Source organism: Podarcis pityusensis (assembly GCF_964106645.2).
Source record: "Podarcis pityusensis genome assembly, chromosome: 14".
Taxonomy (NCBI): domain Eukaryota; kingdom Metazoa; phylum Chordata; class Lepidosauria; order Squamata; family Lacertidae; genus Podarcis; species Podarcis pityusensis.
The window spans coordinates 53,393,925-53,421,202 of record NC_138039.1 but is presented as its reverse complement, the minus strand read 5'-3'; the positions used below and the strand labels follow the sequence as shown (position 1 = coordinate 53,421,202).

The 27,278-nt window shown below is 46.1% G+C and overlaps 1 protein-coding gene and 1 long non-coding RNA gene across 4 annotated transcripts in view; one reads left to right on the top strand and one right to left on the bottom strand.

Moving 5' to 3' along the window:
• SNUPN (snurportin 1) overlaps window positions 1-27,278 on the top strand; it is a 43,426-nt gene extending 16,148 nt beyond the window's left edge. For all 3 annotated transcript variants that reach the window (XM_080980813.1, XM_080980814.1, XM_080980815.1), the window contains 6 exons: window positions 1,228-1,332; window positions 2,880-2,976; window positions 5,683-5,780; window positions 6,733-6,810; window positions 11,860-11,940; window positions 26,727-27,278. In XM_080980813.1, the coding sequence (XP_080836939.1) occupies window positions 1,228-1,332; window positions 2,880-2,976; window positions 5,683-5,780; window positions 6,733-6,810; window positions 11,860-11,940; window positions 26,727-27,056 (789 nt within the window). In that variant the 3' untranslated portion in view covers window positions 27,057-27,278. The remainder of the gene's footprint in view (window positions 1-1,227; window positions 1,333-2,879; window positions 2,977-5,682; window positions 5,781-6,732; window positions 6,811-11,859; window positions 11,941-26,726) is intronic.
• Window positions 3,123-5,676, bottom strand: LOC308462883. Its single transcript, XR_013979411.1, has 2 exons — window positions 5,102-5,676; window positions 3,123-4,423 (listed from the first exon to the last, which is right to left on the bottom strand). It is a non-coding gene; the product is annotated as an uncharacterized lncRNA (long non-coding RNA).

Genomic DNA, 27,278 nt, shown 5'->3' with positions numbered 1-27,278 from the left:
CGCGCGCCCAACCTTCCACCTTCCGTCTGACCGTTTCTTCGCTCCCCGATGGAGGTGTGGCCACTCCTGACTCGTGCCCTCCCCCCTGTTGTGAGCTGCCAGCGCTTGATCCCTGGCGCCCTTCCTCTTCCCTGCTCTCTGGCGGTGACGCTGGTCCTGATTTCCAACTGCTCCCCTCTGAGTCCCCTCTGGCTCTATCTTCCTGGGGTGTCCCCCTAGGCTCCCCCCTTGCCCTGGCCACTGGTGCTCCTTTCTGTGAATCTTCTGATTCACTGGAAAGACTCGGAGATCTCGGGTCGTCGTCATCACTCATCTTTTCTTCTGCCTCCTCTCCCTCGCTCTCTGTTTCCTCCCTTGCCCTTGCCTCTGCTCCTGAACCCCTGACAAAGCATATAAACAGCTTTCAGAAAATGAAAGACTTTTACTTTTACCTTCTGAAAAGTGATTAATAATAACAACAATAATAATGAATAATAAAACTTCAAGCACTTGGCAATCATTTTTTTGTTTTCTATGCAATTTTACACATATTTTACTTACCAATCAGTCAGTCTTATCAATCAATCAATCAATCAATGAATCTTATCAATCAGTTTTACCAAAGTATCTTTTGAATTCCTGAGCCACATTGCAACTTTTTAGCACCCCTCATTCTTGGAATTTGAAACTTCAACACTCCTGACTACAGCAGCTTCCTCCATCTCAAACCCCAAGAGGTGCCTAGAGCTCTGTGGTTTGCTTCATTGTGGCAGCTCTGGAGTTTGCTGCATCTAGTGGCTCTTTGGGCCAGGATTAATAAAAATAAAGAGGAACAGAGAAGGTATCCTCAGATCATCAATCCAGTGCTGGCTCAGTACTGACTGGGTTGCCAGGCTCTTGGGCGGAAGTCCTTTCCAGGGGAGAATGAACCTGAGGCCTCCTGCATGCTAAGCAAGTGCTCTGCCGCTGGGTTATGGCCATCTCATAGCCTTGACAGCTGTTCAGGCCTGGCTTTAACCAGTAAGGTTTCTGGTTGCATTTCTCCTTCTGCGCCACGCTTTCCCAGCCTGGTGCCTCCACGTTTTTCCAGCTGCATCTCCCATCATCCCTGACCATTGGCCATGCTGCTTGGGGCTGATGGGAGTGGTAGTCCTACAGTGTCTGGCAGGCACCAGGCCAGGGAAGGCTGTGACATTTGCCGTTTTCCCCAGTGCTACAAGTGAACAATTTTCTTTACTGCCTTTGTAGCTGATGCTGTCTGAATGGCTGATTGACGTGCCCCCAGATTTGGTGCAGGAGTGGCTGCTGGTGGTGTGCCCTGTGGGGAAGAGGGCTCTTATTGTGGCATCTCAGGTAAGAGACCGTGGCTTCTACCACAAGCCAAACCAAGGAAGAGTTTTTATCTTGCTGCTTTGTAAATTGTCTTCCTGCCGCATTCTAATAGCTTGGCAAGCTGGGGTTGAGGAACCTTTGAAATCAGGCAACTCTCGCGTCCGTGTCCAAAGACTTATTGCATGTGAAACTCCTCCAAGACTACGAAATGGATCTGTTCCATCTCGCCCCATCTGAACAAGCTGCATTTTAACAGAGCTTAACAGAGCATTTTTTTTTAATTTAAAAAAACCACACTCCATTTTAAAAAGTATTTTGATGATTTCTAAGAACTTGTTTTCCCTGCTGCTTCTTATCTACTGTTTTGTTGATAGGTTTGTTTAATTGTGCATTGTGTTTGTGGCCTTTAACATTTTTGTGATCCCAGCCTTGTTTTTAACAACTTGCATGATCACTGTAGGTGACAAAGAATTCCATATAGGTGAGTCAGCAAGCTGGCGGAGGGAGGAGCCAATCTCTCCATCCTTCCTCCAGCATCCATTTGGCATCTGTTGGCATGGCTTGCCAGGAATGGCCTGGCAGGCCAGAGTTGGCCCATGGGCTAGAGGTCCCCCACTCCTGCTGTTAAAAAAACATAATTTTCTCTTAATATGTTTCTTTTTTAAAAAAGAAATGAGAGCAGCCATCACTGCAATGAGTTTCAACAGTAATACAGTTCCAAGGTACAGTCTCAAGTAATGGTCTTCAACTGGTGGGGAAGGACCCACTAGTGGGTTCCAGCCTGATCCAAAGTGGGTCGCAATAGGAGTACTACCACCATGCAAATATATGGTAAAAAGATTAAGAAATGGGTCCCCAAATGCATATTTGGGTTGAAAGTGGGTCCTGAGTGTGAAAAGGTTGAAGCTAGCTGGTCTAAAGGCACATGAGGCTAAAGCTAAGCAGTTCTGGGTCTGAACAGGCGGTTGTCTGAAAACCTGAAGGAGCGTCTCCACCCCCATCGTTCAGCCTGGACACTGAGATCCAGCGCCGAGGGCCTTCTGGCAGTTCCCTCACCGCGCGAGAAGCGAAGCTACAGGGAACCAGGCAGAGGGCCTTCTTGGGAGTCATGCCAGTCCTGTGGAATGCCCTCCCACCAGATGTCAAGGAGATAAATAACTATCTGGCTTATAGAAGACATCTGAAGGCAGCCCTGTATAGGGAAGCCTTTTGATGTGTAATGTTTTGTTATGTTTTTATATATGTTAGAAGCAACCCATAGTGCCTGCAGCAACCCAGTCAGATGGGTGGGGTACAATTATTCTTGTTGTTACTATTATTATTATTATTATTATTATTATTACTACTACTACTACTACTACTACCATATGCAATACTGCCTTGGGCTCCACAATGGAAGAAAAGGAAGGATATAAACATAATAAAATATATGTGGGGTTTGGGGGACTCCCCCCCCCCCCCGCTCTACTTGGAATATACAATTTAGGAAGTCCTTTTACAGTGGGGGGGGAATCACTCTTGTTTGTTCTTGATCCCTTCCTCCTCCTCCCTCTCTTCTCTCCTTCAAGGGCTCCACTGCAGCTTACACCAAAAGCGGTTTCTGTGTCAACCGATTCCCTTCTCTTTTGCCAGGTGGGAGTCGCCGTACTTCAGCAACAGGGAAAGGTAACTTCTTGATTCCCCTCCCTTTTTGCAATCTCCCAATGGGCAGAGATCTGCTTGAAAGAGACACTCCAGGTCCTTACTCAAAACCAACTTTCGTGTACCATTCATTACCCACCTTCCATGGGTTTTTTCTTTTCTTTTTGCCATTGCTTGAGCGATAAGTCATTAGCTATAACAGGTATTGTTTGGAACAAGAACATCATTCTGGGCAATATATTAATCTTTATCGCTGAAATTCTACCCAACAAGGACAGTTATAATTTATTCCATCTTAACATCTCTTTTTAAATTTCCACCCACGTCTTAACATAATTATTTTGAAACAACATACAATTCAAATTTCTCATGGTTAATACCTAAGTACTTTACTTTTTTGTCAATTTGAAATTCAGTTTTCTCTGTCAAAGTCTTGTTCTTCTGTAGTCATATTCTTTATTAAAATTTTCATTTTCTAATGATTAACCTTAAAACTTGCTAGCATGCCAAATTCCTTTAATTTATTCATAAGAGTTTCCACTCCCTGTAATGGGTTTTCCAGAACTATCATCAGATCATCTGCAAAACTCCTAACGTAGTTTCCCTTTTTAATCTTTATCCCCTTAATTCTCTCATCTTGTCTAATATCTCTAAGCAAGACTTCCAAAACCAAAATGAAAAGCAATGGTGACAGTTGGCACCCTTGCCTTGTTCCCTTCTGTATCTCACAAGGTTTTGTTAATTCTCCTTTAACAATTATGTGAGCTGTCTTCTGCTTAATAAATCAATTTCACCCATTTAATGAAATCTCCAAAGTTCATTTCTTGCAAAGCTCTAAACAGAAATTCCCAGTTCACAATGTCAAAAGCTTTTTCTGTATCCCAAAAAATCAATACAGCTTCTTGTTCTGACAGTTCAAATACTCCAAAATATCTAACATATTTCTGACATTGTCTCTTAACTGTCTTTTAGGTAAAAATCTATAAATAAATCTATTAAAAAAAATTATACATCATGACCAGTCTTGTAAAAAAAAAAAAAAAAAAAAAAACTTGCTGCCAAAATCACTCCAAATAATTTATAGTCACTGTTCAGTAATAAGATTGGCTGATATTTTTTTACTGAGGTCAAATCTTGTCCCTCTTTAGGTATAAGTGGGATGTTGGCCTCTTTTTAGCTATCTGGTATATGAGTATATTATTCATTGTCCTTGTTGTAAGGGTTGTAGAAGTTCTTCAAAAAATTGATAGTTAGCAGCTGGCCGCTGTACCTTTTCTTTCTTGGATTTTTTAATAGCATCGCATAACACCTGAATTGTTAAAGGGCCATTGATTTTTATTTATCTATTTTTGGGAGAGTCTGAGATTTTTGCTGGATGTTGTTTTTTCAAGTAATCATCTATCCGACCCTGCCCCCCCCCCCCAAGATTGTTTGAGCTTTATACAGCTTAGAGTAAATTTGATCAAAGTTTCTTCATACAGTGGTACCCCGCAAGACGAACGCCTCGCAAGACGGAAAACCCGCTAGACGAAAGGGTTTTCCGTTTTGGAGGCGCTTCGCAAAACGAATTTCCCTATGGGCTTGCTTCGCAAGACGACAGCCCATAGGGAAATCTCCGGGACAGCGGGGAAGCGCAGCGCGTCTTCCCCACTGTCCTCGGACCTCCTCCCCCCGCCCGGCATCGGAACGAAGCTCTGATGCCGGGCGGGGGGGGGGAACGCCTCCTCCCGCCGCCCAGCATCGGAACGAAGCTCTGATGCCGGGCGGGGGGGGGAACGCCTCCTCCCGCCGCCCAGCTTCGGATGGCTTTCCTGAAGACTTGGGGTGGGAGGAGGGTTTTCCTTCCCACCGCCAACATTCAGAATGCTGTTCTGAATGTTGGCGGTGCGGAGGAAAAACCCTCCTCCCACGCAAGCCCCGGGAACAGAGGGAAAGCGCTGCGCGCCTTCCCCTCTGTTCCCGTACCTGTCCTGAAGGCTTGCGGTGGGGAGAAAAGCCCTTCTCCGCACCGCCAGCCTGGCAAGCGGTTTCCCTAGGAACGCATTAATTGATTTTCAATGCATTCCTATGGGAAACAGTGCTTCGCAAGACGAAAAACTCGCAAGAAGAAAAAACTTGCGGAACCAATTAATTTCGTCTTGCGAGGCACCACTGTATTTGTATTGTTCATTGTTATAACATTGTTTTCTTGCAACTTCAGGATCACTTTCCTTAGTTTGGCTGAATTAACTAAAGCAAATAGTTTTAACTGGATTTTAAATGTGCAATTATTCGTTCCTATTTTGAATTTTGCCTGTTGTCTTTGTCCATGGAGTTTTCTTGGCAGGGATACTGGAGTGGCTTGCCGGTTCCTCCTCCAGGTGGATCACGTTTGGTCAAAACTCTCCACTATGACCTGTTCATCTTGGGTGCCCTGCTTGGCATAGTTCATAGCTTCTCTGAGTTATTCAAGCCCCTTCGCCACGGCAACTTCGCCACAGAAGTGCCTGGCGTGCTCTGGTCCATGGGGTCACAAAGAGTCGGACACGACTAAACGACTAAACAACAACAAAATTTTGAATTTTATTGTGTAATTCTCTTCTTTAGTGGTTGTGCAAACAACTATTCTGAATAATGCCTGTTATAGGGTAGGGAGCACTGGGGATAAGTGTATGGAAGCAAGGGACAGTGGCCCAAAGAAGTTTGGGAACCACTGGCCGAGATTAATCTCTTGCCTCTTGTTGTGTGAAGAATACACAATCCTGGACTGCATCTACAGCGAGGCCCAGCAGATGTACTACATCCTCGATGTGATGTGTTGGCGGGGACACCCTGTGTACGACTGCCAGGTACCTTTTTGCCTCTGGTCCTGCCACTGGCTTGCATCCCTGGCAGCTGTTTCCTCCTCTCTGTTCCCTTTCTGAGACACTTCCTGGATTCTGCTAAAACTCACCTGTAATGGTGTTTTTAGAGATGTTGCCCCATAGTTAAATTTTTTTATATATATATTTAATGGGGGGCATATAAGAGGTAAAACAATTCTGGGAGCAAAGTAGACCCAAGCCATTATGGGACTTAAATACTAATAGTGACACCTTGAACATGGCCCAGTAACAAATTGGCAGCCAGTGCAGATCTCTGAGCAGAGGTGTTAATACGCTGACAGGGCCTCGCTCCTGTCAGCAACCATGCTGCAGCATTCTGCGCTGGCTGCAGCTTCCAATGTTCAGCTGACTGCGGTTTTTGGCATGGCGACCAAGACTAGCCCTAAATAGTGGATCCCTGTTTGTCTTGGCCACCTCTCCATATACTTTCTTTTAATCTATAACCAACAAAAGAGCTTAGCAAGATAAGGGATTCTGTTGAAGTCATGATAGTTTGCTTCACAATCCAGAGCAGAAGCAGTTGCTCTGCTTCTACAAAGCTTCTGTGTTGCCTCCTTTTGGGGTTGTTCCATGCGAAGCTCATAGAAATTCAGATGGATTTCCCATATTCAGGGCAGAGCTCTTGAGGCTGCTGCTTATCATTTAGTCCCCTAACATGACCTGGCCAGCATGGTGTAGTGGTTAAGAGCGGTAGACTCGTAATCTGGTGAACCTGGTTTGCTTCCCCGCTCCTCCACATGCAGCTGCTGGTGACCTTGGTCCAGTCACACTTCTCTGAAGTCTCTCACCTCACAGAGTGTTTGTTGTGGGCGAGGAAGGGAAAGGAGATTTTTAGCTGCTTTGAGACTCCTTAAGGGGAGTGAAAGGTGGGATATCAAGTCCAAACTCCTCCTCCTCCTCTCTTTTTCCCCCCCAGACAGACTTCAGGTTCTATTGGCTGCATTCAAAAATGCAGGAAGAAGATGGCCTGGGAAAGAAAAGCCGGCTTAATCCAGTAAGTCCTTTTTGCCCAGAAGTGTGGATGTTCTAGACAAGTGAGACCTGCAAGGAAATAATCTGCTGTGAAGTCTTCCTGTTCAGGGCCCCCTTACAGGATACTCCATTCCATTTACCCTCCCAATCCCTGGTGTTCTGTCCTGTTCCCCCCTCCCCTGCCACCAGCCAGCATGCTCAGCCTTCAATCTGCTTTTTTTTTTTTTTTTTTTTTTGCGGTGCAGGGTGTTCTTCCCTAAATATTTTTTAATTATTATTTTTTGTGTGGGTGCTTCTGCATACCTTTGGGTTTACCCGCAAACTCGCTGATGCCTTCTCCTTGTGCTTGGGTGCTGTTGGTTTTGGATGCGCAAGGGCTGGCAGGCACATGGAGAATAGAGTTTGCTGTGGCAATATATCGGAGGGGAAACTTTCTCAGGTTAAGGGCCACATTCCCTTCTGGGCAGCTTTCTGAGGGCCACATGCTGCTGGTGGGCAGGGCCAGAGGCAACAGTGTGCAGAGAACAAAGCTATAGACTTCGCTTTTGCACCATGTGCTAGCTTCTACACAGGATCATCCACCCTTCTTTGTCATTTGCGACCCTTCCCCTCTGCGGGGAGGTGGGACCGATTCGGATGATCTGCCCCCGCCACTTAATGGATCCAAATGGTTTCCAGAGAGTGGCAGGGGATGCTTTATCCCATGTTGATGGCCTTTCAATTGATTCCCTGGTGGCCTGCTGGAATGTGGAGTTAACCGGGGCTATTGACTGTTTGGCTCCGAAGCGCCCTCTCTGATTGCATGGAGCCCAGACAGCCCCGTGGTTTTCCACAGATTTGAGGGCAATGAAACAATCGCTGTGATGGCAAGAGTGCTGGTGGCGGAGAACTCATTCTGAAGCTGACCGGACACGGGTTAGAGCTCAATGTCGAGCCTACCAAGTGGCGGTAGCGACGGCGAAGAAGACTTTCTTCACCGCCTCTATTGCATCTGCAGAAAACAGCAGCAGGAGACTCTTTCATGTGGTTCGCAATTTAGCGGAACAACCTGCTACATCGGGGCCCAGTACGGGCCACAAGATTTCCTGCAATGATTTTGCAAAGTTTTTTGCAGATAAAGTCGCTCAGATTCGGGAAGAAGTAGACTCCACCGTGGGAGCAGGGCCGGAGCGGGAGAGTGCTAGAGTCCTGTCTAGTCAAGTTGTGTGGGATCAATTCCAATCTGTTACCCCCGAGGATGTGGACAGGCTGCTTGGACGAGTCAAACCAACCACCTGTCTCCTTGATCCTTGCCCATCCTGGCTTATAAAAGCTAGCCGGGAAGGGCTGGGCGATGGGATTCGTGGGGTGGTAAATGCTTCTCTCTGTGAGGGAGCCTTACCAGATTTGCTGAAAGAGGTGGTTATTAAACCCCTTCTTAAAATACCATCTTTAGATGCGGCCAATATGGCCAACTATCGCCCAGTCTCAAATCTTCCATTCTTGGGCAAGGTGATTGAGCGAGTGGTTGCTGAACAACTCCAGGCACGCCTGGAAGAAGTGGACCATTTGGATCCCTTCCAGTTGGGAATCAGGCCTCATCATGGGATTGAAACTGCCTTGGTCGCACTGGTCGATGATCTCCAGAGGCAGGCTAGGGACAAAAGTGAGAGCTGTTTCCTAGTTCTGCTGGATCTCTCAGCGGCATTTGATACCATCGACCATAACATCCTTCTGGATCGTCTAGAGGAGCTGGGAGCTGGGGGCACTGTTATACAGTGGTTCCGTGCCTGCCTCCTGGGCTGTGTCCAGAAAGTGGTGTTGGGGGATGAGTGTTCAGACCCCTGGGCTCTCACTTGTGGGCTGCCTCAGGATTCTGTGCTTTCCCCCCATGCTTTTCAACATCTACATGCAGCTGCAGGGAGAGATCATCAGGGGGTTTGTATTGGGTGTTCATCAATATGCGGATGATACCCAGCTCTACTTCTCTTTCAAATAAGAACCAGTGACGGCGGTGAAGGTCCTGTGTGAGTGTCTGGAGGCAGTTGGAGGATGGATGGATGGCAGCTAACAGATTGAGGTTGAATCCTGACAAGACAGAAGTACTGTTTTGGGGGGACAGGAGGCGGGCGGGTGTGGAGGACTCCCTGGTCTTGAATGGGGTAACTGTGCCCCTGAAGGACCAGGTGCGCAGCCTCGGAGTTGTTTTGGACTCACAGCTGTCCATGGAGGCGCAGGTCAATTCTGTGTACAGGGCAGCTGTTTACCAGCTCCATCTGGTATGCAGGCTGAGACCCTATCTGCCCGCAGACTGCCTCGCCAGAGTGGTGCATGCTCTGGTTATCTCCCGCTTGGACTACTGCAATGCGCTCTACGTGGGGCTACCTTTGAAAGTGACCCGGAAACTACAACTAATCCAGAATGTGGCAGCTAGACAGGTGACTGCATCAATAGGAGTATAGCATCTAGATCAAGGGAAGTAATAGTGCCACTGTATTCTGCTCTGGTCAGACCTCACCTGGAGTACTGTGTCCAGTTCTGGGCACCACAGTTCAAGAAGGACACTGACAAACTGGAACGTGTCCAGAGGAGGGCAACCAAAATGGTCACAGGCCTGGAAACGATGCCTTATGAGGAAGGGCTAAGGGAGCTGGGCATGTTTAGCCTGGAGAAGAGGAGGTTAAGGGGTGATATGATAGCCATGTTCAAATATATAAAAGGATGTCACAGAGAGGAGGGAGAAAGGTTGTTTTCTGCTGCTCCAGAGAAGCGGACACGGAGCAATGGATCCAAACTACAAGAAAGAAGATTCCACCTAAACATTAGGAAGAACTTCCTGACAGTAAGAGCTGTTCGACAGTGGAATTTGCTGCCAAGGAGTGTGGTGGAGTCTCCTTCTTTGGAGGTCTTTAAGCAGAGGCTTGACAACCATATGTCAGGAGTGCTCTGATGGTGTTTCCTGCTTGGCAGGGGGTTGGACTCGATGGCCCTTGTGGTCTCTTCCAACTCTATGATTCTATGATTCTATGACTGGAAGTGGCCGCCGAGACCATATAACACTGGTCTTGAAAGACCTACATTGGCTCCCAGTACGTTTCCGAGCACAATTCAAAGTGTTGGTGCTGACCTTTAAAGCCCTAAATGGAAGCCGCCCAGAGTGGCTGGGGAAGCCCAGCCAGATGGGCGGGGTATAAATAATCTATTATTATTATTATTATTATTATTATTATTATTATCCATCCAGACAAGCAAGAGGCGGGATCAGAGTTCAAGGACACATTGCAGCCAGGAAAAAACACTCTGGGTACAAAGCAGAAACAGTGAGGGGAATGGCCTGGGGGGACTTCTGGGGGCCAGGCAGGAGGGCTAAATGTTTATTACTAGTAGTAGTATTATTTCCAGTTGCTGAGCAGCTGCCAGCCAGCAATGCAGCAGCCTAGTTGCAAGGTATACAATTTTGTTCTCTTCTCATTGCAAAGAAGAAATTAAACATCTATAAAGCAGCTCCTCTGGCTACAGGTCTGGGAAGGATTTGGCCCCCTGCCTGAGGTTCCCCACCCCAGTGTATATGATGTAGATCAATTCAGTAAAGAATTGCTTATCCTGGACCTGCCAATCTTGGACACAGTAACATCTCCCAATGGTGAAATATCACCTTCCGGGCATAAGGCAAACCTTCCGGAAGATTAAATTGTGTGTGCCTCCTTCCTTACTATTTGGGTGTTAGCTGACTTCCTCCCTGCTTTTAATCTCTCTGTTACAAAGGCAGATGTAAACAGAAACCACCTACCTTCTTTTTTGGGGGGGGGGGCGTTCTCCTGGTGCCTATACTGTGGGCAGGAGAAGCTGGCAGGGGCAGAATCTGTCTGCCTTCTGTACAGGGAAACTTTAGCAAATAGCACATCTCTCCAGGTTTCAGTTTGTAGAAGGCTTTGATGAAGAAAAGGAACACTGCTTGATTTGACCCACAGTGTGCTAAAGAGCCCCTTAGAACATTAGTCTCAGGTGGATGACTTTTATGTTTGAAGGACTAACTCATGGGTATGCAAACTAAGGCCCAGGGGCCGGATCCAGCCCAATTGCCTTCTCAATCCGGCCTGCAGATGGTCCGGGAATCAGCATGTTTTTACATGAGTAGAATGTGTCCTTTTATTGAAAATGCATCTCTGGGTTATTTGTGGGGCATAGGAATTCGTTCATTCCCCCCCCTCCAAAATATAGTCCAGCCCCCCATAAGATCTGAGGGACAGTGGACTGGCCCCCTGCTGAAAAAGTTTGCTGACCCCTGGACTAATTGCTGCAACAAAATGCTGCAGCATAGGGTGCTCCTCTTCAGGATTCCTGCCAGCTATGCTCTTTCTTGGACACTCCAACCCCCACTTTTCTCTGGTTTACACACACAAAGATACGGTTTCCCCCTTGTAACCACACAGGGCTTCTGGTCTGGAAAGATTTCAGAAATGGCTCTTGGGATTTTCCTCTCCACTGCCAGCTGACTGCTTCTCTGGGAAACTTTGGAGAGCTGAACACCATTTAAAGGCTTGTTGAAGAAAGAAATGTGGGTCCCCAACTCCATGTGTATGTTCTGTGTCTAACACCCATCTTCACCATCTATTTATTTTATAGCAGTGTATAAATTAAATTATTATTATTAATAATAATAATAGCAACAACAACAATAACCATCATAATGCTGGCTGGGCTGGTGGGAGTGGGAGTCCAAGCCCATCTGGATGGGGAACCTGTGGCCCTCCAGCCACATAGCCCATGGCTCAGCCACAGGTTATCAGAAGGCTCTCCAGTGGGAGAGCTGGGTCCCTCTGGCATGCCCCCTGGTTCTTCAACACAGGCTGCTCCTCTAAGATGCTTTGCTGTGGGAGCTCCAGGTCACCCACCAAAGAGGATTCCTCCAGTGAGGGGAGCATAGCCCTTTCCTTGTGGGCAGCAGCCTTCTCAGCAACAGGGATTCAGAGATACACTGCCTCTGAATCTGGAGGTTCCATTCAGCCATTGAGAGATGAATGGGAGAGTCTCAGATGTGAGCACTTGTAGTTCTGATCTTTCTTTTTTTTTTTTTTTTCTTCCCTTTCAGTTTAAATTTGTGGGACTGCAGAGTTATTCCTGCACACCGGAAAGCCTGTGCAAGGTTCTGGCCACAGATTTCCCCTTTGAGGTAAGTCATCTGTTGGCACCACAGCTCTGTCTCTTTCAACCCTAAGACTTGTATTCCTGGTGGAGAAGACCCCCCAAAGAACCTGGAGAGTAGGAGCCCCAGGGGCAACAGGTTCCAGCTAAGCAATACTGCTTACTGCCCCCCCCCCCCATTAATAAAGTTTACAGGACCAATAAAAAAGTATTTCTTCATGCAGCACATAGTTAAGCAATGGAACTTGCTCCCACAGAAGGCAGTGATGGCCACCAATTTGGATGGCTTTAAGGAGGATGCAAAAGATTACCCGGGAGGGACTGCAGGCCTTGGCCTGAAAAAGCCCTCAACCCCTTGCTTGATGCAGACAGCCCAGAGCTGTGATTGGGCACCCCCAAGTATGGCTTCCAGCCTGTGCTTGACCGTCCAAGCGAGGGAGAGCCAGCCTGCCCCCAAGGGGAGTCGGCTCTGATGTCCTGCTGCTGTTACAGTTTCAGAGTTTTGTCCAATGTTCTGCTGAAATTGCCTTCCTTTAACTTAAGCCCCAAAGATCTGACCCTGTCCTTTTGAGGGAGCAGAGAACGTGTGTGCCACAAATATTCGGATTAGCAGGAAGGAAGAGAAATGGGCCGGTACCATGTGGATGGGGAGCAGATGGAAGCTGTCAGTCACTCGCGAACATGGCTGGGGCTGGTACTGGCACAGGCATCGGCTACAGCTCAGGAGGTGGCTTTTATGCTGTTGCCCTCTAGAAGCACTCATTCTCTCCACTGGACCAAACTGTTAAGAAGCATTAGAAAGAACTTTCTGATGGTAACAGCTGTTTGGCAGTGGAACAGACTACTTCAGAAGGTGGTGAACTCTTCTTTATCGGAGGTTTTTAAAAAGAGGTTGGGTGCTCTTCTGTTGGGGATTACTTAGCTGCTGTCATGAGAGCCTTTGGGGGGCTTAAGAGTGAGTAAAACAGTTCTCTAAGCAAATGAGTAAATAAGGCCATCAGTGGTTGCTGTCATGATGGTTCTATGCCCCGTCCAGGTTTAGAGAACAGAAGCACTAAGAGGAGTCTGCTGGATCCGGCCCATGGGGGCCCCTCTAGGCCAGTATCCTGTTCCCACAGTGGCCAGCCAGATGTCTGTGGGGAACCTGCAAGTGGGATTCAAGCATTTGAGTCCCCTCCCCTCGTATGATCTCTACCAAATGGCATTCACCACCCTAAAACCTCCAGGTATAGGGTGGTATATAAATAAAATAAAAATCCAGAAGCATGGCTGCCTCCGACCATGGAGGCAGAACATAGCCATGGTGACTAGGAGCCATCATCAGCTCTCTCCATGAATTTATCTAGTCCTCTTTTAACCAGGCAAGTTGGTGGTCATCACTGCATTTTGTGGGAGTGAGTTCCATGGTTTAACTCTGCACTGTGCACAGATGGACTTCCTTTTATCTGTCCTGAATCTTCCAGCACTCAGAGGGAGCAGGCTCTGGATACCAGTCTGTGGGGACCTCAGGTGAAGAGGGCCGTTGCCCTGACAGGCTTCCCAGAGGCATCAGGTTAGGAAGTGGAAATGTGTTGGATTTGCTTACAGACTCCATGCTGTTGTTGTGCAAGAGGGCTTAACAACTTGTTTGTGCCACATGTTGGAACCAGACGTTCCGAGTCTGCCTGTCCTCCAGCTCCCTCCCTTCAGATCATATTCTTCCTTTCTGACCGAGTCTCAGGGAATCAAACACCCTTTCCCTCCCCTCTTGCTTGCAAGGAGAGGCAAGCAGGAGGAAGCCTATTTTCCTCCTCCTCCTGCTGCTGCTGCTGCTGCTAGTGAAAGAAAGTTAAACAATAAGAGATGCAGCTCTGGAGACCTTCTCTTAAGAACCAAAGCAGAGCTTCTGCTGGATCCGGCCAAAGGGGTCCAGCTGGTCCAGCCTCCTGTTCTCACAGCGGCCAACCGGATGCCCCCAAGGAAACCTGCAAGCGGGATTTGAGCACAAGAGCAGCCCTCTCCCCTCCTGTGGTCTCCCTGTTGCTCCAGCTTCAAGACGTAGCGCAGACGCCGACTCACAGAGAGACTCACTGACTGGCCAATGAGCTCAAGAACCTGGACCATCAATCATCCCCTATCTGCCTCATTCTTTTTTAAAACCATCCAGTTTGGTAGCCATCACTGCTCCTGTGGGAGTTCCATAGTTTAACTGTGTGCTGCTTCCATGTACTTCCATGTAAAATGGAGCCCTCAATGGCTCCAGCAACTGGCAGAGCTCAGATCAGAATGATCCTCCAAATCCAAGTGGAGAGTCTCCTGTTTCTGGGCAGCCCCCAGCCCCAGCTATTGAACATTGCAGATTCTGACCAGGCTGGTGTAGCAGTAGCTGGATTTGAGCAGTATTTGGCAGGTCCCCGCTTTCCAAGCCGTCCTGGGACCAAAGGAGGTGCCGGAGTTACTGGCCAGGATCCAAGGAAACTGCTGAGGAGTCCCTTGCATGTTCTAACTGCTTGGCAGGGGGTTGGACTCGATGACCCTTGTGGTCTCTTCCAACTCTATGATTCTATGAAATGCAGCTGTGCCAGTAGAACTTGGCCAATGGAAGCCCATTTTGACCACACACACTAACGGAGACTCCGTTCTTCCTCATTTAAGTTTAGTGCAGCTAAGCCTAGCTTGGGAGCAAAGGCTCCTTTTTTGTTAATGACTTGATTCAGTAATATGATGCTACACTTGGCTGTGTGGGTGACTTATAGATGTTGGATATCACAGCACTGCCCAACCTGCAAAGCATGGTTTGGTGATCTGGGATTTCCTGCAAGCTCAAGTGGGCTCTGCCCCTTCCTTTTCCTTGGGGCACGTGCTCTTGTTGGCTCAGTGGAACATAGAAAGAAGCTGCTTTATCCTGATGAATAGACCATTTGTCCATTTAACATCAGGATAAAGTATTGTCTTCATGCAGACTAGCAATTTCAGACTAGCATTGTCCTAAGCTCTAGCTGGAGATTCAGATGGTTCAAGACATACAGACAGTTCTGGCCAGATAAAAGAAAGGACTTCTTCACACAGAACATGGTTAAGCTATGGCACTCACTCCCACAGGAGGCAAGTTGGGTGGCTTTCAGAGGGGTTTGGGCAAATTCATGGAAGAGAAGACTATCCATGCCTCCTGGCCATAATGCCTCTGCTCTGCCTCCCCTGTCAGGCAGGAACGCTTCTGAATGCCAGTTGCTGGAAACCACGGGGGGGGGGGGGGCTCTTACACTCAGGTTCTGCTTGCAGATTTCCCACAGGCATCTGGCTAGCCACTGGAGACAGGATGCTGGAAACAGGTGAGCCATTGGCCTGATCCAGCAGGTGCTTCGTATGTTGTATGAATGCTGGTAATCTCTAGCTCCAGTTAGTTTAGGAATGATTATGTTCCACTGGAGAGAGCCCGTTCCATCGCAGCCAAGCCATACCTCCCTCCTGTGATAGGAACTGCCTGGTGTCTTCTGCATCTGAACAAACTCAGCACCATTTGCATGAGAACAAATTAGATCCCTGACTTCTTTGTTAACAAGAAATAAGCTTGGTACGTCTCTTTCGGGAATGTGTAATTAGTAAGAAATGGTGTGGGGTCATAGCTGGGAAATTCCAGGCTATAACATGTCATTCGGCCTGCTATTTGCATTGTTTGGCAGTGTAAGAAAGAAAGTACTCATGGATGATGGACAGATGATGATTTGTTACTAACGGCAGCCAGGTGGGCGATTGACCATAAGTGGAAACAGAGGGACCTGCCATCACTGAGAAATTGGATGAGTGGGATCTGGGATGTGCAGTAATGTTGAAGCTTGCAGATATTTTTAAACACAGACAGTAAAACAAGCATTGTAGACTACAAGCCCCATCATCCCCTGAGCATTGGCCATGGTGGTCAGAGCTGCTAGGAGCAGCAATCTGTAGGTTGGGGAAAAGCTGTGACTACAGCAATCTGTAGGTTGGGGAAAAGCTGTGACTTTTCCAGAGTACTGCATGTAACAAGTCAATGCATCAGTTTTGTAGAGAAATGCTCCATGTTCATGATGCACCAAAAATAGGTACAGGATAATACTCAGCCCTGTAGTTTATTAAGAGTTGTGCAGTGCATATAATTAGGATAATACAGATAATTAGGTTATTTATCCTACTTTCCCCGCTTCTCTATCATTTTGGAAACTTCTAATTTCCAAGGATGATTATTGTTCAGTGTATGATTGTGTTACTATGTGTTTGATTTTTCTCTCTGCAAAAAGAAAAAAACAATGTTAGCACAAACCTGAGAAACAGACTAAAGTAAACACAGAGAAACAGGGCTGTTTCCAGAGTAAATTAGGTCCCTGCGCATGGAGGCAAAATGGAGCCTCCCTATCCAGAGGCATTGTACCACTGAAATACCTGTGGCTGAGTGAGCAACAGCAGGAAGGGACTTTCCCCCTCATGTCCAGTTTGGAGGCTTCCTGAAGGTAGACGTGATGGGCCTCTCACCTCATATCTGGCAGAACTCTTCTCGTGTCCTCTTGCAGCGTTTACTGCCCTGTGTCGGTTGCCCTGAGCCATCCTGGCTTGAGAGCAGTACACACCTGGCTTGAGAGCAGTACATGTGAAAAGGATCTAGGAGTCTTGCTTGACCACAAACTTGACATGAGCCAAGAGTGTGACGCGGCAGCTAAAAAAGCCAATGCAATTCTAGGCTGCATCAATAGGAGTATAGCATCTAGATCAAGGGAAGTAATAGTGCCACTGTATTCTGCTCTGGTCAGACCTCACCTGGAGTACTGTGTCCAGTTCTGGGCACCACAGTTCAAGAAGGACACTGACAAACTGGAACGTGTCCAGAGGAGGGCAACCAAAATGGTCAAAGGCCTGGAAACGATGCCTTATGAGGAAGGGCTAAGGGAGCTGGGCATGTTTAGCCTGGAGAAGAGGAGGTTAAGGGGTGATACGATAGCCATGTTCAAATATATAAAAGGATGTCACATAGAGGAGGGAGAAAGGTTGTTTTCTGCTGCCCCAGAGAAGCGGACACGGAGCAATGGATCCAAACTACAAGAAAGAAGATTCCACCTAAACATTAGGAAGAACTTCCTGACAGTAAGAGCTGTTCGACAGTGGAATTTGCTGCCAAGGAGTGTGGTGGAGTCTCCTTCTTTGGAGGTCTTTAAGCAGAGGCTTGACAACCATATGTCAGGAGTGCTCTGATGGTGTTTCCTGCTTGGCAGGGGGTTGGACTCGATGGCCCTTGTGGTCTCTTCCAATGAGCTTCAGCCAGCATGGTCAACCATCAGGGAGGATGGGAGCTACAGTCCAACAACAACTGAAGGGGCCATGGACACCCCCCCACACACTGCCACATCCCTACTTGCCTGGCTTTGGCGATGGAAATGTGTCTCTGAGGAGCCCCTTTTTAAAACAAAAGCACCCCCACCCACAGTTCCTTGGTTTGAGACCAGCATCATGTCTGGCTCTAAGCATGCCTCACGCATGGCCATTTTGCTGCCACAGTTCGCAGCTCAGCTGCTTCTGTCTCGTCTAGAGAGTCTGGAACCTCTGGCTGTCCAGAGAGCAAAGTGCTGATGCTACTCCTTGCCGGTCAGACCCCAGGCTCTTAGGCAAACAGTAACTTCATCCATCCTTCCTGATTCAGCTGGCGTCAGTGCCGTGAGTCAGTGGGAAGGAGGCAGACGGTGCATTAAATAAACACGAGCAGCTTCACAGGATGGAATAATCTGGGCTACTGAAAAGTGGAGAAGCTATTAACAAAGGCAGCGCCTTTGAGCCTCCGGATTCTGCTGCTCTCCGGGGACTTTCCCTAAATGCCTTGATCTTGGGGGGGCACTGAGGCGGGAGAGTGTGGTTTGATCCTCTTCCTTTTGGAGTGACCAAGTGGGAAACCCTTCAGTCTTCTTTTTTTAAAAAGCTAGGAGAGGGCAGGCATTCCCCACTTTGGGAAGCTTTTTTCTTTGTTTGTGTCCCAAACAGTATAAATAGTATGAAACTGATTTATGCACTTAGAAGGGTTGAAAGTGTCCATCCTGGTAATTCTCATCAGCCAAGCCAGCTGGCTCCAGCTGTTGGGAGGTCCAGTGCGAAATGTTGGTTGGAGAAGGCTGTGGTTGGGCAAGGTCCAAAAGCGCATGGTACAGCCAGCCCCCATCCTGAAAGCAAGCAGATTTTGGTCTGGCCAGTGTCTGAACTGGAGAAGGGCTGGCAATATGAATCATGTATATACCATCTTCCGTTCCATATGGTGGATGCAGGATAACCATGCAGTCATTAAACAAGTGTCCCCTTTAGTTTTGGACTGCAACCAGCATGGGCTGGGGGGCATCAGAGTCCAAGAGCTGGAGGGTGCCAGCTGGGGAAGGCTGGCTTAAGACATAGCTGTATAGTTTTGACCTAAGGGGTGCAGGTACTGAATTCTTGTAAGTATTTTAGTTTTTAAAGTAGCAAACAGAAACAGTGTGTTTTTTGGGAGGGGGTTAGGGTGAAAATACTTCCTTTGCCCCTCTGGTTGAATTGTGTACTAATAATAATAATAATAATAATAATAATAATAATAATTTATTATTTGTACCCCGCCCATCTGGCTGGGTTTCCCCAGCCACTCTGGGCGGCTTCCATAGAAACAAAAAATACAGTAAAATATCACAGATTAAAAGCTTCCCTGAACAGGGCTGCCTTAAGATGTCTTCTAAATGTCAGGTAGTTATTTATCGCTTTGACATCTGATGGGAGGGCGTTCCACAGGGCGGGCGCCACTACCGAGAAGGCCCTCTGCCTGGTTCCCTGTAGCTTTGCTTCTCGCAATGAGGGAACCGCCAGAAGGCCCTCGGCACTGGACCTCAGCGTCCGGGCAGAACAATGGGGGTGGAGACGCTCCTTCAGGTATACTGGGCCGAGGCCGTTTAGGGCTTTAAAGGTCAACACCAACACTTTGAATTGTGCTCGGAAATTTACTGGGAGCCAATGTAGGTCTTTCAAGACCGGTGTTATGTGGTCTCGGCGGCTGCCCCCAGTCACCAGTCTAGCTGCCGCATTCTGGATTAATTGTAGTTTCCGGGTCACCTTCAAAGGTAGCCCCACGTAGAGCGCATTGCAGTAGTCCAAGCGGGAGATAACTAGAGCATGCACCACTCTGGCAAGACAGTTTGCGGGCAGGTAGGGTCTCAGCCTGCGTACCAGGTGGAGTTGGTAGACAGCTGCCCTGGATACAGAATTGACCTGCGCCTCCATGGACAGCTGTGAGTCCAAAATGACTCCCAGGCTGCGCACCTGGTCCTTCAGGGGCACAGTTACCCTATTCAGGACCAGGGAGTCCTCCACACCAGCCTGCCCCCTGTCCCCCAAAAACAATACTTCTGTCTTGTCAGGATTCAACTTCAATCCATTAGCCGCCATCCATCCTCCAACCGCCTCCAGGCACTCACACAGGACCTTCACCGCCTTCACTGGTTCTGATTTGAAAGAGAGGTAGAGCTGGGTATCATCTGCATATTGATGGACACCCAGTACATACAAGGCAGTATTTTTCCAAAGTCTCCAAAAACAGATGGGAAATAAGATGCCAAAACAATTAACCTTGTTTGGGTCACATGTTCTGAGCTTTTTTAAAATAAATGACTAAATGAAGGTTGTTTTGTGCAAGAAAAACTCTCAGCATCCAATTTAAAAGGTGCAAAGGGACAATGGAACCCAACAATCCTGTGAGAACTGAGTGCCAGGGATACAGAGGGAGTGAGGTGCTGAACCCTGGTTGATGGGTGTTGTGGTGAATGTGTGGGTGTAACACATACTGTATGTTACATGCACATAGAATCTTAGAGTTGGAAGTGACCCCGACATATGGCCACCCAACCTCTGCTTAAAAACCTCCAAGGAAGAAGAGGCCTTCTGATAGTATCTTCTCTCAGTCTCCTCTTTTCCAGGCTAAATATGCCCAGCTCCTTCAACCGTTTCTCATAAGGCTTGGTTTCCAGACCCCTGACCATCTTGCTTGCCCTCTGCACATGTTCCAGCTTGTCAACATCCTTCCTAAATTGTGTTGTCCAGAATTGTACACAGTATTCCAGGTGTGGTCTAACCAAGGCAGAAGAGAGTGGGACTGTGACTTCCCTTGATCTGGACACTAGATTTCTGTTGATGCAGCCTAAAATAGCATTAGCTTTTTTTGCTGCTGCAACCCTGTGTGAACTCATGTTTAGCTTGTGGTCTACTAAGAGCCTTAGATCTTTTTTTCATGTGTTGCTGTCAGGCCAGGTGCCACCCCCCCACCCCCGCCGTATGTTCTGATACACATAATTTAAAGCATGCACACCAAACCTTTGTAATGATGCTACAAGCTTTGCATTCATCCAGTGAAGCTGAATGTTGAAAGAGTCAGGACAGTCGAAAGAACGCATTCCCCCCCCCCCAGCTCATAGTTAAACTGCGGAATGTGCTTCCACAGGAGGTATTGAGTGAAGGAATGAAGGAAGGAATGTGATGGCCACTGACTTGGATGGCTGCTGGCCCTGATGACTCTGCTCTCCCTCCATTGGTGGAGGCAACAAGCTTCTGAGTGCCACTTGCTGGAAGTTGCAAGTGGGGAGTGTGTTGTTGTGCTCAGATTCTGCTTGTGGGCTTCCCAGAGGCATCTGGTTGGACCACTTCGGGAAACAGGATACCCGGTAAACAGGCTTCTGAGCTGATCTAACAGGGCATTTTCTTTTTACAAAATCCAAGGTATCACCCATGACATCTCTCTCGGAAGGGTCTTGGCTGTGGTCCCTGGGAAGCTGTGGTTTGCCAAGGGCCCCCATACAACGCAGTGTGTCAGTGGGTCTGGCTGTTAACCAGAAGGTTGGTGGCTGGAGCCCACCCAGAGACAGTGTGGGCAGGCTTCCTGCATTGCAAGGGCTGGGATTAGATGATCCTTGGTGTCCCTTCCAACTCTGTGATTCTAAGGTTGATGCTGCTGGCTTTGGCGGCATTGATCAAAGCTGCTTCTTTCGAGCCAGAGCTCTTAAGGAAAGACAATGCTGGAGCGGGAATGAGGAGCCCCCCTCACCGGCCAGAAATGCTTGCAGAGAGTTTGTGTCTTTTGTCATCATTCCCTCCCCCCAACTTCTTCCCAGCTTCCGCTGCTCCTTTTTCCAGAGTCATCACTTCCCTGCACACAAATTGCCTTTTAAAAGCACAGGCCAATTTAGCTGAAAGTAGCAAAAGCTCAAATCTTAGGAAACTCCACAGCAGGTTATCTGTAAAATTCTGTTCCCCTTGGGGAGCTGAACATGAGGGGTAATAGAAAAATCTTTTCTTTTCTTTTCTTTTTTTACTGCCAAAGGGGGAATGTATGTACATGGGACTAGCAGGAAGGGTGTGGAGTATTCGCCAGCTGCAGTATTGCAGCAAGAGGAAATGATGGAAAGAGTTAAGGCTTGTTAAAGCACAGGATGCTCTTAATTCACATTGATTGTCAGAGGAGAGGAGGATCCTGGGAATGTTAAGGATTTCTTCAGCCTGAGCAAGCAAGAAGATACAAAACACAGCCACTCTCCCCTCCCTCCCCACCCTTATGAAGCTGGAGGTACCAGCAACTATTTTTCACATTCTAAATTCATTGGGATGCAAATCTCAATTCCCACCCCCACCCTCCTGGAATCTCAATGGAATGGAAGTATTTGCATCCAAGGAAGCACACTTTAAATTATTTAAATTATTATTATTTAAATTATTATTAAATGCATGTTTAAGGTTGCATTCAAGCCAGTGCAAGGCTTGACTTGTCCCTTCCATTTTTATTAGAAGATTTGGTCACTCAGCAGCATGCACTTCCCTGACATTGTATCAGTTTCAAGGGATATAAGAATTGCAGAACTTTTGTGTTCTAATTTAGTGTGCCCCAAATGCCATTTGTTAGATACTTAGAAGTATTTCCTAGGTGCTGCCTTTGAAAATGACAGCTAGAACATTTGAGACTAACCAGTCTGGCTGGTATTATTTTCATGAAACAATGCACTTTTAGAAATGGGGACATCCCCCAGAGGAAGCTACAGCAGGGGATTTGCATATGAAGTGCTTTGAACACTTGAAAATGCTGTGAAAATGTTGATTGTTTATTAAATGTAAGAGCTTTACCAGTTCAGATGAAAGGCTCATCCAGTCCAGCATCCTGTTTTCCACAATAGAAAGCTAGATGCCTCCATCAAGCATCCAACAAGGGTCTACATCATCTCCCTTTGCCCCCTCAGCAGCTGGTGTTTGGAGGTATACTGCCTCTGAACCAGGAGGTTCTATGGAACCATTATGGCTAGTAACTTGCTCCATAAAATTGTCCTAAAAGGTAAAGGACTTCTAATAGTTAAGTCCAGCCACAGACGACTCTGGGGTTGTGGCACTCGTCTCGCTTTACAGGCCGAGGGAGCCGACGTTTGTCCACAGACAGTTTTTCCGGGTCATGTGGCCAGCATGACTAAGCCGCTTCTGGTGAAACTAGAGCAGCACACGGAAACACCATTCACCTTCCCACCAGAGCAGTACCTATTGATCTACTTGCACTTTTTGGGGGGGCGTGCTTTCAAACTACTAGGTTGGCAGGAGCTGGGACCAAGCAACGGGAGCTCACCCCATTGCAAGGACCTTCTGATCGACAAGCCCAAGAGGCTCAGTGGTTTAGACCACAGCCCATGTCACAAAAATTGTCCTATCCCCTTTTAAAAACCGCGAACTTAGTGGCCACCATTGCACCTTATTGCAGTGAAATTCCATAAGTTAGCTTTGCATTTAAGAACTGTCTTGAACAACATAGAAGCAAAGTGATGGATTAAAAAATTAATTTCAATGTTGCTGTTTTCTCATTCCACAATGACTGCACTGATGGGGCTTCGGCAAAGGCTTTGTAGACCCAATGGTCAACAAAGTAGGGTACTAAATCTTTAAAACTGGACTTAATAGGACCTTGCTTTTTAAATCTCACATAAGCGTTATTGCCTGGGAAATGTCTAATGCTGTCTCCATATTGGACAGAAGCAATAGCATAGCTAATCTTGTTTTGCAGGCAACTCTGCCCCAATGGCAAATATATTGTGGAAGATGCTTGTGGAATTAGGAATTGATCATCATTTGCTGATCTTAATACAGAATTTATATTCCTTTAACATTTGCCAAATCAAACTCAGTGCCAAAGGTCAGCTTTATTCCAACATCCCGAATACGAAAGGTGTAAAACAAGGGTGTATTCTTGCCTCTTTTCTTTTTAATTTATTTTTATCAGATCTTCCAGAGCACATTGAAAAAGTAGAATCGCATGGCCCCAAAATCAATCAAAACCCGGTCCCATTGTTACTGTATGCGGATGATGTGGCCTTATTATCACTGACGATAGGTCTGAAACATCTGAAACATCTTTTACTTTCCCTGGTTTCCTATTATGAAAGCAATACATTTTCAATAAATTATGAGAAGACAAAATTTCTGATCTTCTCTAATTCCTGGAAATTAGAGAAATGGAAAATTAGAGGACAAGAAATCCAAGTAAAGTAAAGATTCAAAGATATCTCAGAATTTTATTCCAGAGCAACTCAGGTTGGTCAAACCATCATGTAAGTGCTATGAAACAGGCAAAGTTTACCTCCTCAACAGTAGCTCGCTTTTCTTTTCAGAAAGGTAACCAATTTATACCAGCTGATATTCAGATTTTTCAAACTAAAGTGTCGTCCCAGATACTTTTTGGGATCCCAATATGGATACAAACATATAATAGTGATTTAGATAAGATACGCTCAAGTTTCTTGAGACGTGTCCTGGGGCTCCCAAGTTCAATCAAGTATGAGATGATGTGTGCAGAACTAGGTATACACACAATGGAATATTGGGTGTGAGCTAGCACTGGAAAACACTGGTTGCGTTGCCATTTCCGTTGTCAACCCTCGAGTCTGCTCTCTGACTTGAGGACTTTTATAAATCCAAATGGTTCTAACTCTTACATAACAAAATCAGATCTATTGGCACTGACTTGGAACTCATGTATAATTCAAGTGAGCAATATATCACAATAGTCAATCCAGATTAAGGGTCATTGAAAAACGAAACATCAAGTCAGCTGTAAATAAAATTTGCTCCCCCAAGTTCTATGGTTTAAATACAACAGATAACAGGGTCACTTATATTTCACAATTAATAATTCCAGTCCAACACAGGGCCCTTATGTTAGCCCAACTGAACGTTTTCCCCTCAGCTTTTGTCAAGGGCAGATATTCAAACATCCCCAGAAATAATAGACATTGTGGATGTTCTTTGAATGTGCTAGATGCTGTAAAACATATACTTTTCCACTGTCCATTGTACAATCAGCTACGCAAACGTGTGCTATCCCCCTTTTTGGGTAGTCTAACATCACGGCATGGTGAAAATATCAGATTCAATCTGTCTGACATTAACCCGGATGTAACTGCAAAGGTGGCTGAGTTTTTTGTCAATAGTATCTCAGAGTGGTGAATAGCACTATTTAGTGGGAAGAAACTCCAATGAAAACCCTTGTTATTACATATTTTACATGGCTGTTTATTTGTATATTTTTTAAATATGGATGTTTGATGATGGCCTATATTTGTAATGTCTAATAAAGGTTTGGTGAAGTAAGTAAGTAAGGAGGCAAATGTTTTTTTGTTTTCTCATTACATCCCAACCAATGGGGACCTTGCCAGATGGACGTGCCAGCAGGATTATGCAGGCAGTTTTAATTACTAAGCAGCACTAGATATCCAGGTATCTTCTCCTTAAGCTGTTAGATTTGCAAATACAAAACCCAATCATGTATCTATTTAAAAAATAACCCAAGTGTGGGGGTGGGGTTGGAGCTTTTTACAGAGAGACTTTTGGCTAGTTGATGAAAAGCCACTCATGTGATGGCGTACACAAGAGAGTTATAAATCTGTATTGCACCTTACAGTGGCCTGGTGATTAAAAGAAAAAGACAGGGCTTCTGCAGCTGTAATAGTTGTAGAGAAGAGGGGATTCTCCCCACCACCACCACATCCTCTTTTTACTTGGCTACCCTATCAATGCACCTCATTTTTCATATTATTTATTTGGTAACACTTACATGCTGTGCCAAAGTGCTCAAAGCAGTTTTCTTTTTCTTTTTTTTAAATAATATTTATTGAGAATTTAAAATTACAGAGAAAAAAAAGGAAAAAACAAGAAATAAAAGAAAAAGGAAAAAGGTAGGCAAAAAGAGAAATTAAACAATACAAGTCAATAAAAACAAAAATCAAAAAGAAAACAAAACACACAATACATCAATATCCAAAAAAAACAAAACAAAAACAAAAAAATAAAAACAAATCCAATATTCCCAAATCTTTATCTTTCATTAACTTGTTTCATCGACCTCCTCACACCTCCCTTTTTTGTATTCTAGTTATTAATTATCTCAGCAAATCCTTTCCATCTTTCACAATATTCTGTCATTAAATTACCTTAATTTATTTTAACCTTATCTTACCATAAAAAGCCCTAAAGCTTAAAACGTAAATCTTATTTATGCATAATTCTTTTTCACATAACATATTTATACATAATTCTTTTTAACTTTTCTACTAAAGCCAAATAGTTTCATTCCAACATTTTTCTAATACTCATTAATTTTACAGTGATTTTCTAAATGAATTTTTAAAACTTTCTTCCAATCTTCATCCATCGTCTCTTCTTCCTGGTCTCGGGTTTTGTCAGTCCTTTCTATCCCATCCATCTAGTCCATCAACCTGGTGACCTTCTATCCGAGGCTCTTAAGTCTTTTCCATGTCCCTTCCGCAGGTCTTCTTCATGTTTATACCTGCACTTTACTTTATCTTCTGCTAATCTTATTCTTAATTTCCTTCCTTTCTCTCGGGGAGACTCCAACTTGACAATATCTTTATCCCTTCTCAACAAGTCAGCCCATTCTCCATAGTCGACATTGAAATCCAAAAGATATTTGAAGGCATGCTTCAAAGTCCCTCCATGGTTAAGGGCCCAAACTGATTCTGTTATCGTTTCCCATCCAAGGAGCTCAAGGTATCAAGGTCTGCAAGGTGCCTATCATCACACCTTGTCCTTCCAACGGTGCCGCACAGTAAGCTGGCCTCCGTAGAATTGGAGCTGCAGTTAGTAGATTACAGTATATATTGCCAAGAGCTTGGAGGACCCTGAAAAATTCTGTGCCGTTTGGTGGGATTTTATCTTATATACAGGAAAGACAGACTCACAGAACTCCCTCTCCATAGTACACTATGAAATTTGGCCTTTCCTGAGGGTCTTAAGTTCTTTACTAACCTAATAGGCAGTCTCTCCTAGCTATACTGCACTGTTTTTATGTACTTCTGCCATTTTTATTCTGTTGGTTTGTGTGATTTACTTCCATAAAATAAAGGTGGAAATTTTAAAAAGGTGTAGGCTTTTTTTAAAAGAAGAAAATTGCCATTATTTTAAAAGAGGCTATAGCTGATTCCCACAGCAAAAGGGGTGTGCTTTGAATCCACAGAATATCCCAATTGTCACCAAAGGCATACCCATAGGATCCCCTCTTCTCCTGTTGGATTTAAGCTTGAAAGAAGCATTTCCTTCTAACCAATAGAACAGGAGGTGAGGTGGGATGCCCACAGCACTTTCTCCCATTTTTCAAAAGGCAGGTTACCCCTGGACCATCCAATAATAATAATAATAATAATAATAATAATAAATTTTATTTATATCCCAGCCAAGACCGGGTTCAGGTAAGGCCTCATGTAAGGCCATGGACTGTATAGACCCAAGGCTGCTGCCTACCTGGTTTCTCTCTGTTCTCTTTCCTAGGTGGACGGGCTCCTCTTCTATCACAAGGAAACTCATTACAACCCTGGTAGCACCCCATTAGTGGGCTGGCTCCGTCCGTACATGGTACCAGACATCCTGGGCATACCTGTCCCCCTCTGCCCACTGACGGCCAAGCCAGACTACGCGGGACTCCAGGTGCAGCAGATCGTGGAGCGTAAGAGGAGCCTACAGCAGGCCGCCAAGGAGGATTCTTCCAGTGTCAGCACAGCCCCCCAGGACGGCCGCTATGAACTGGAACACTTGTCCACACCAAAAGCAGAAGGCTTTCCCTCGGCTCTGAGGGACTCTGCGAGCAAGATGGAGAATTGATAGGTAGCCTGGGGTGGCCGCTTTTCCATGTTCAGGAGGAGAGCAAAAGAAACTTAACATGGGAGCAGCTCTGTTTTGACAGTACTTTGGGTAGAAGGATATCCACTTCCATAATAATTCTCCAGGTGTCGCAAGTTATTTAGCTGAGGCCTGAGATGTAAATCCTAATTGCTAGCAGCAGGGCTTGTTTAAAAGAATTAAAGCTGTGGAGCAATATGTGGA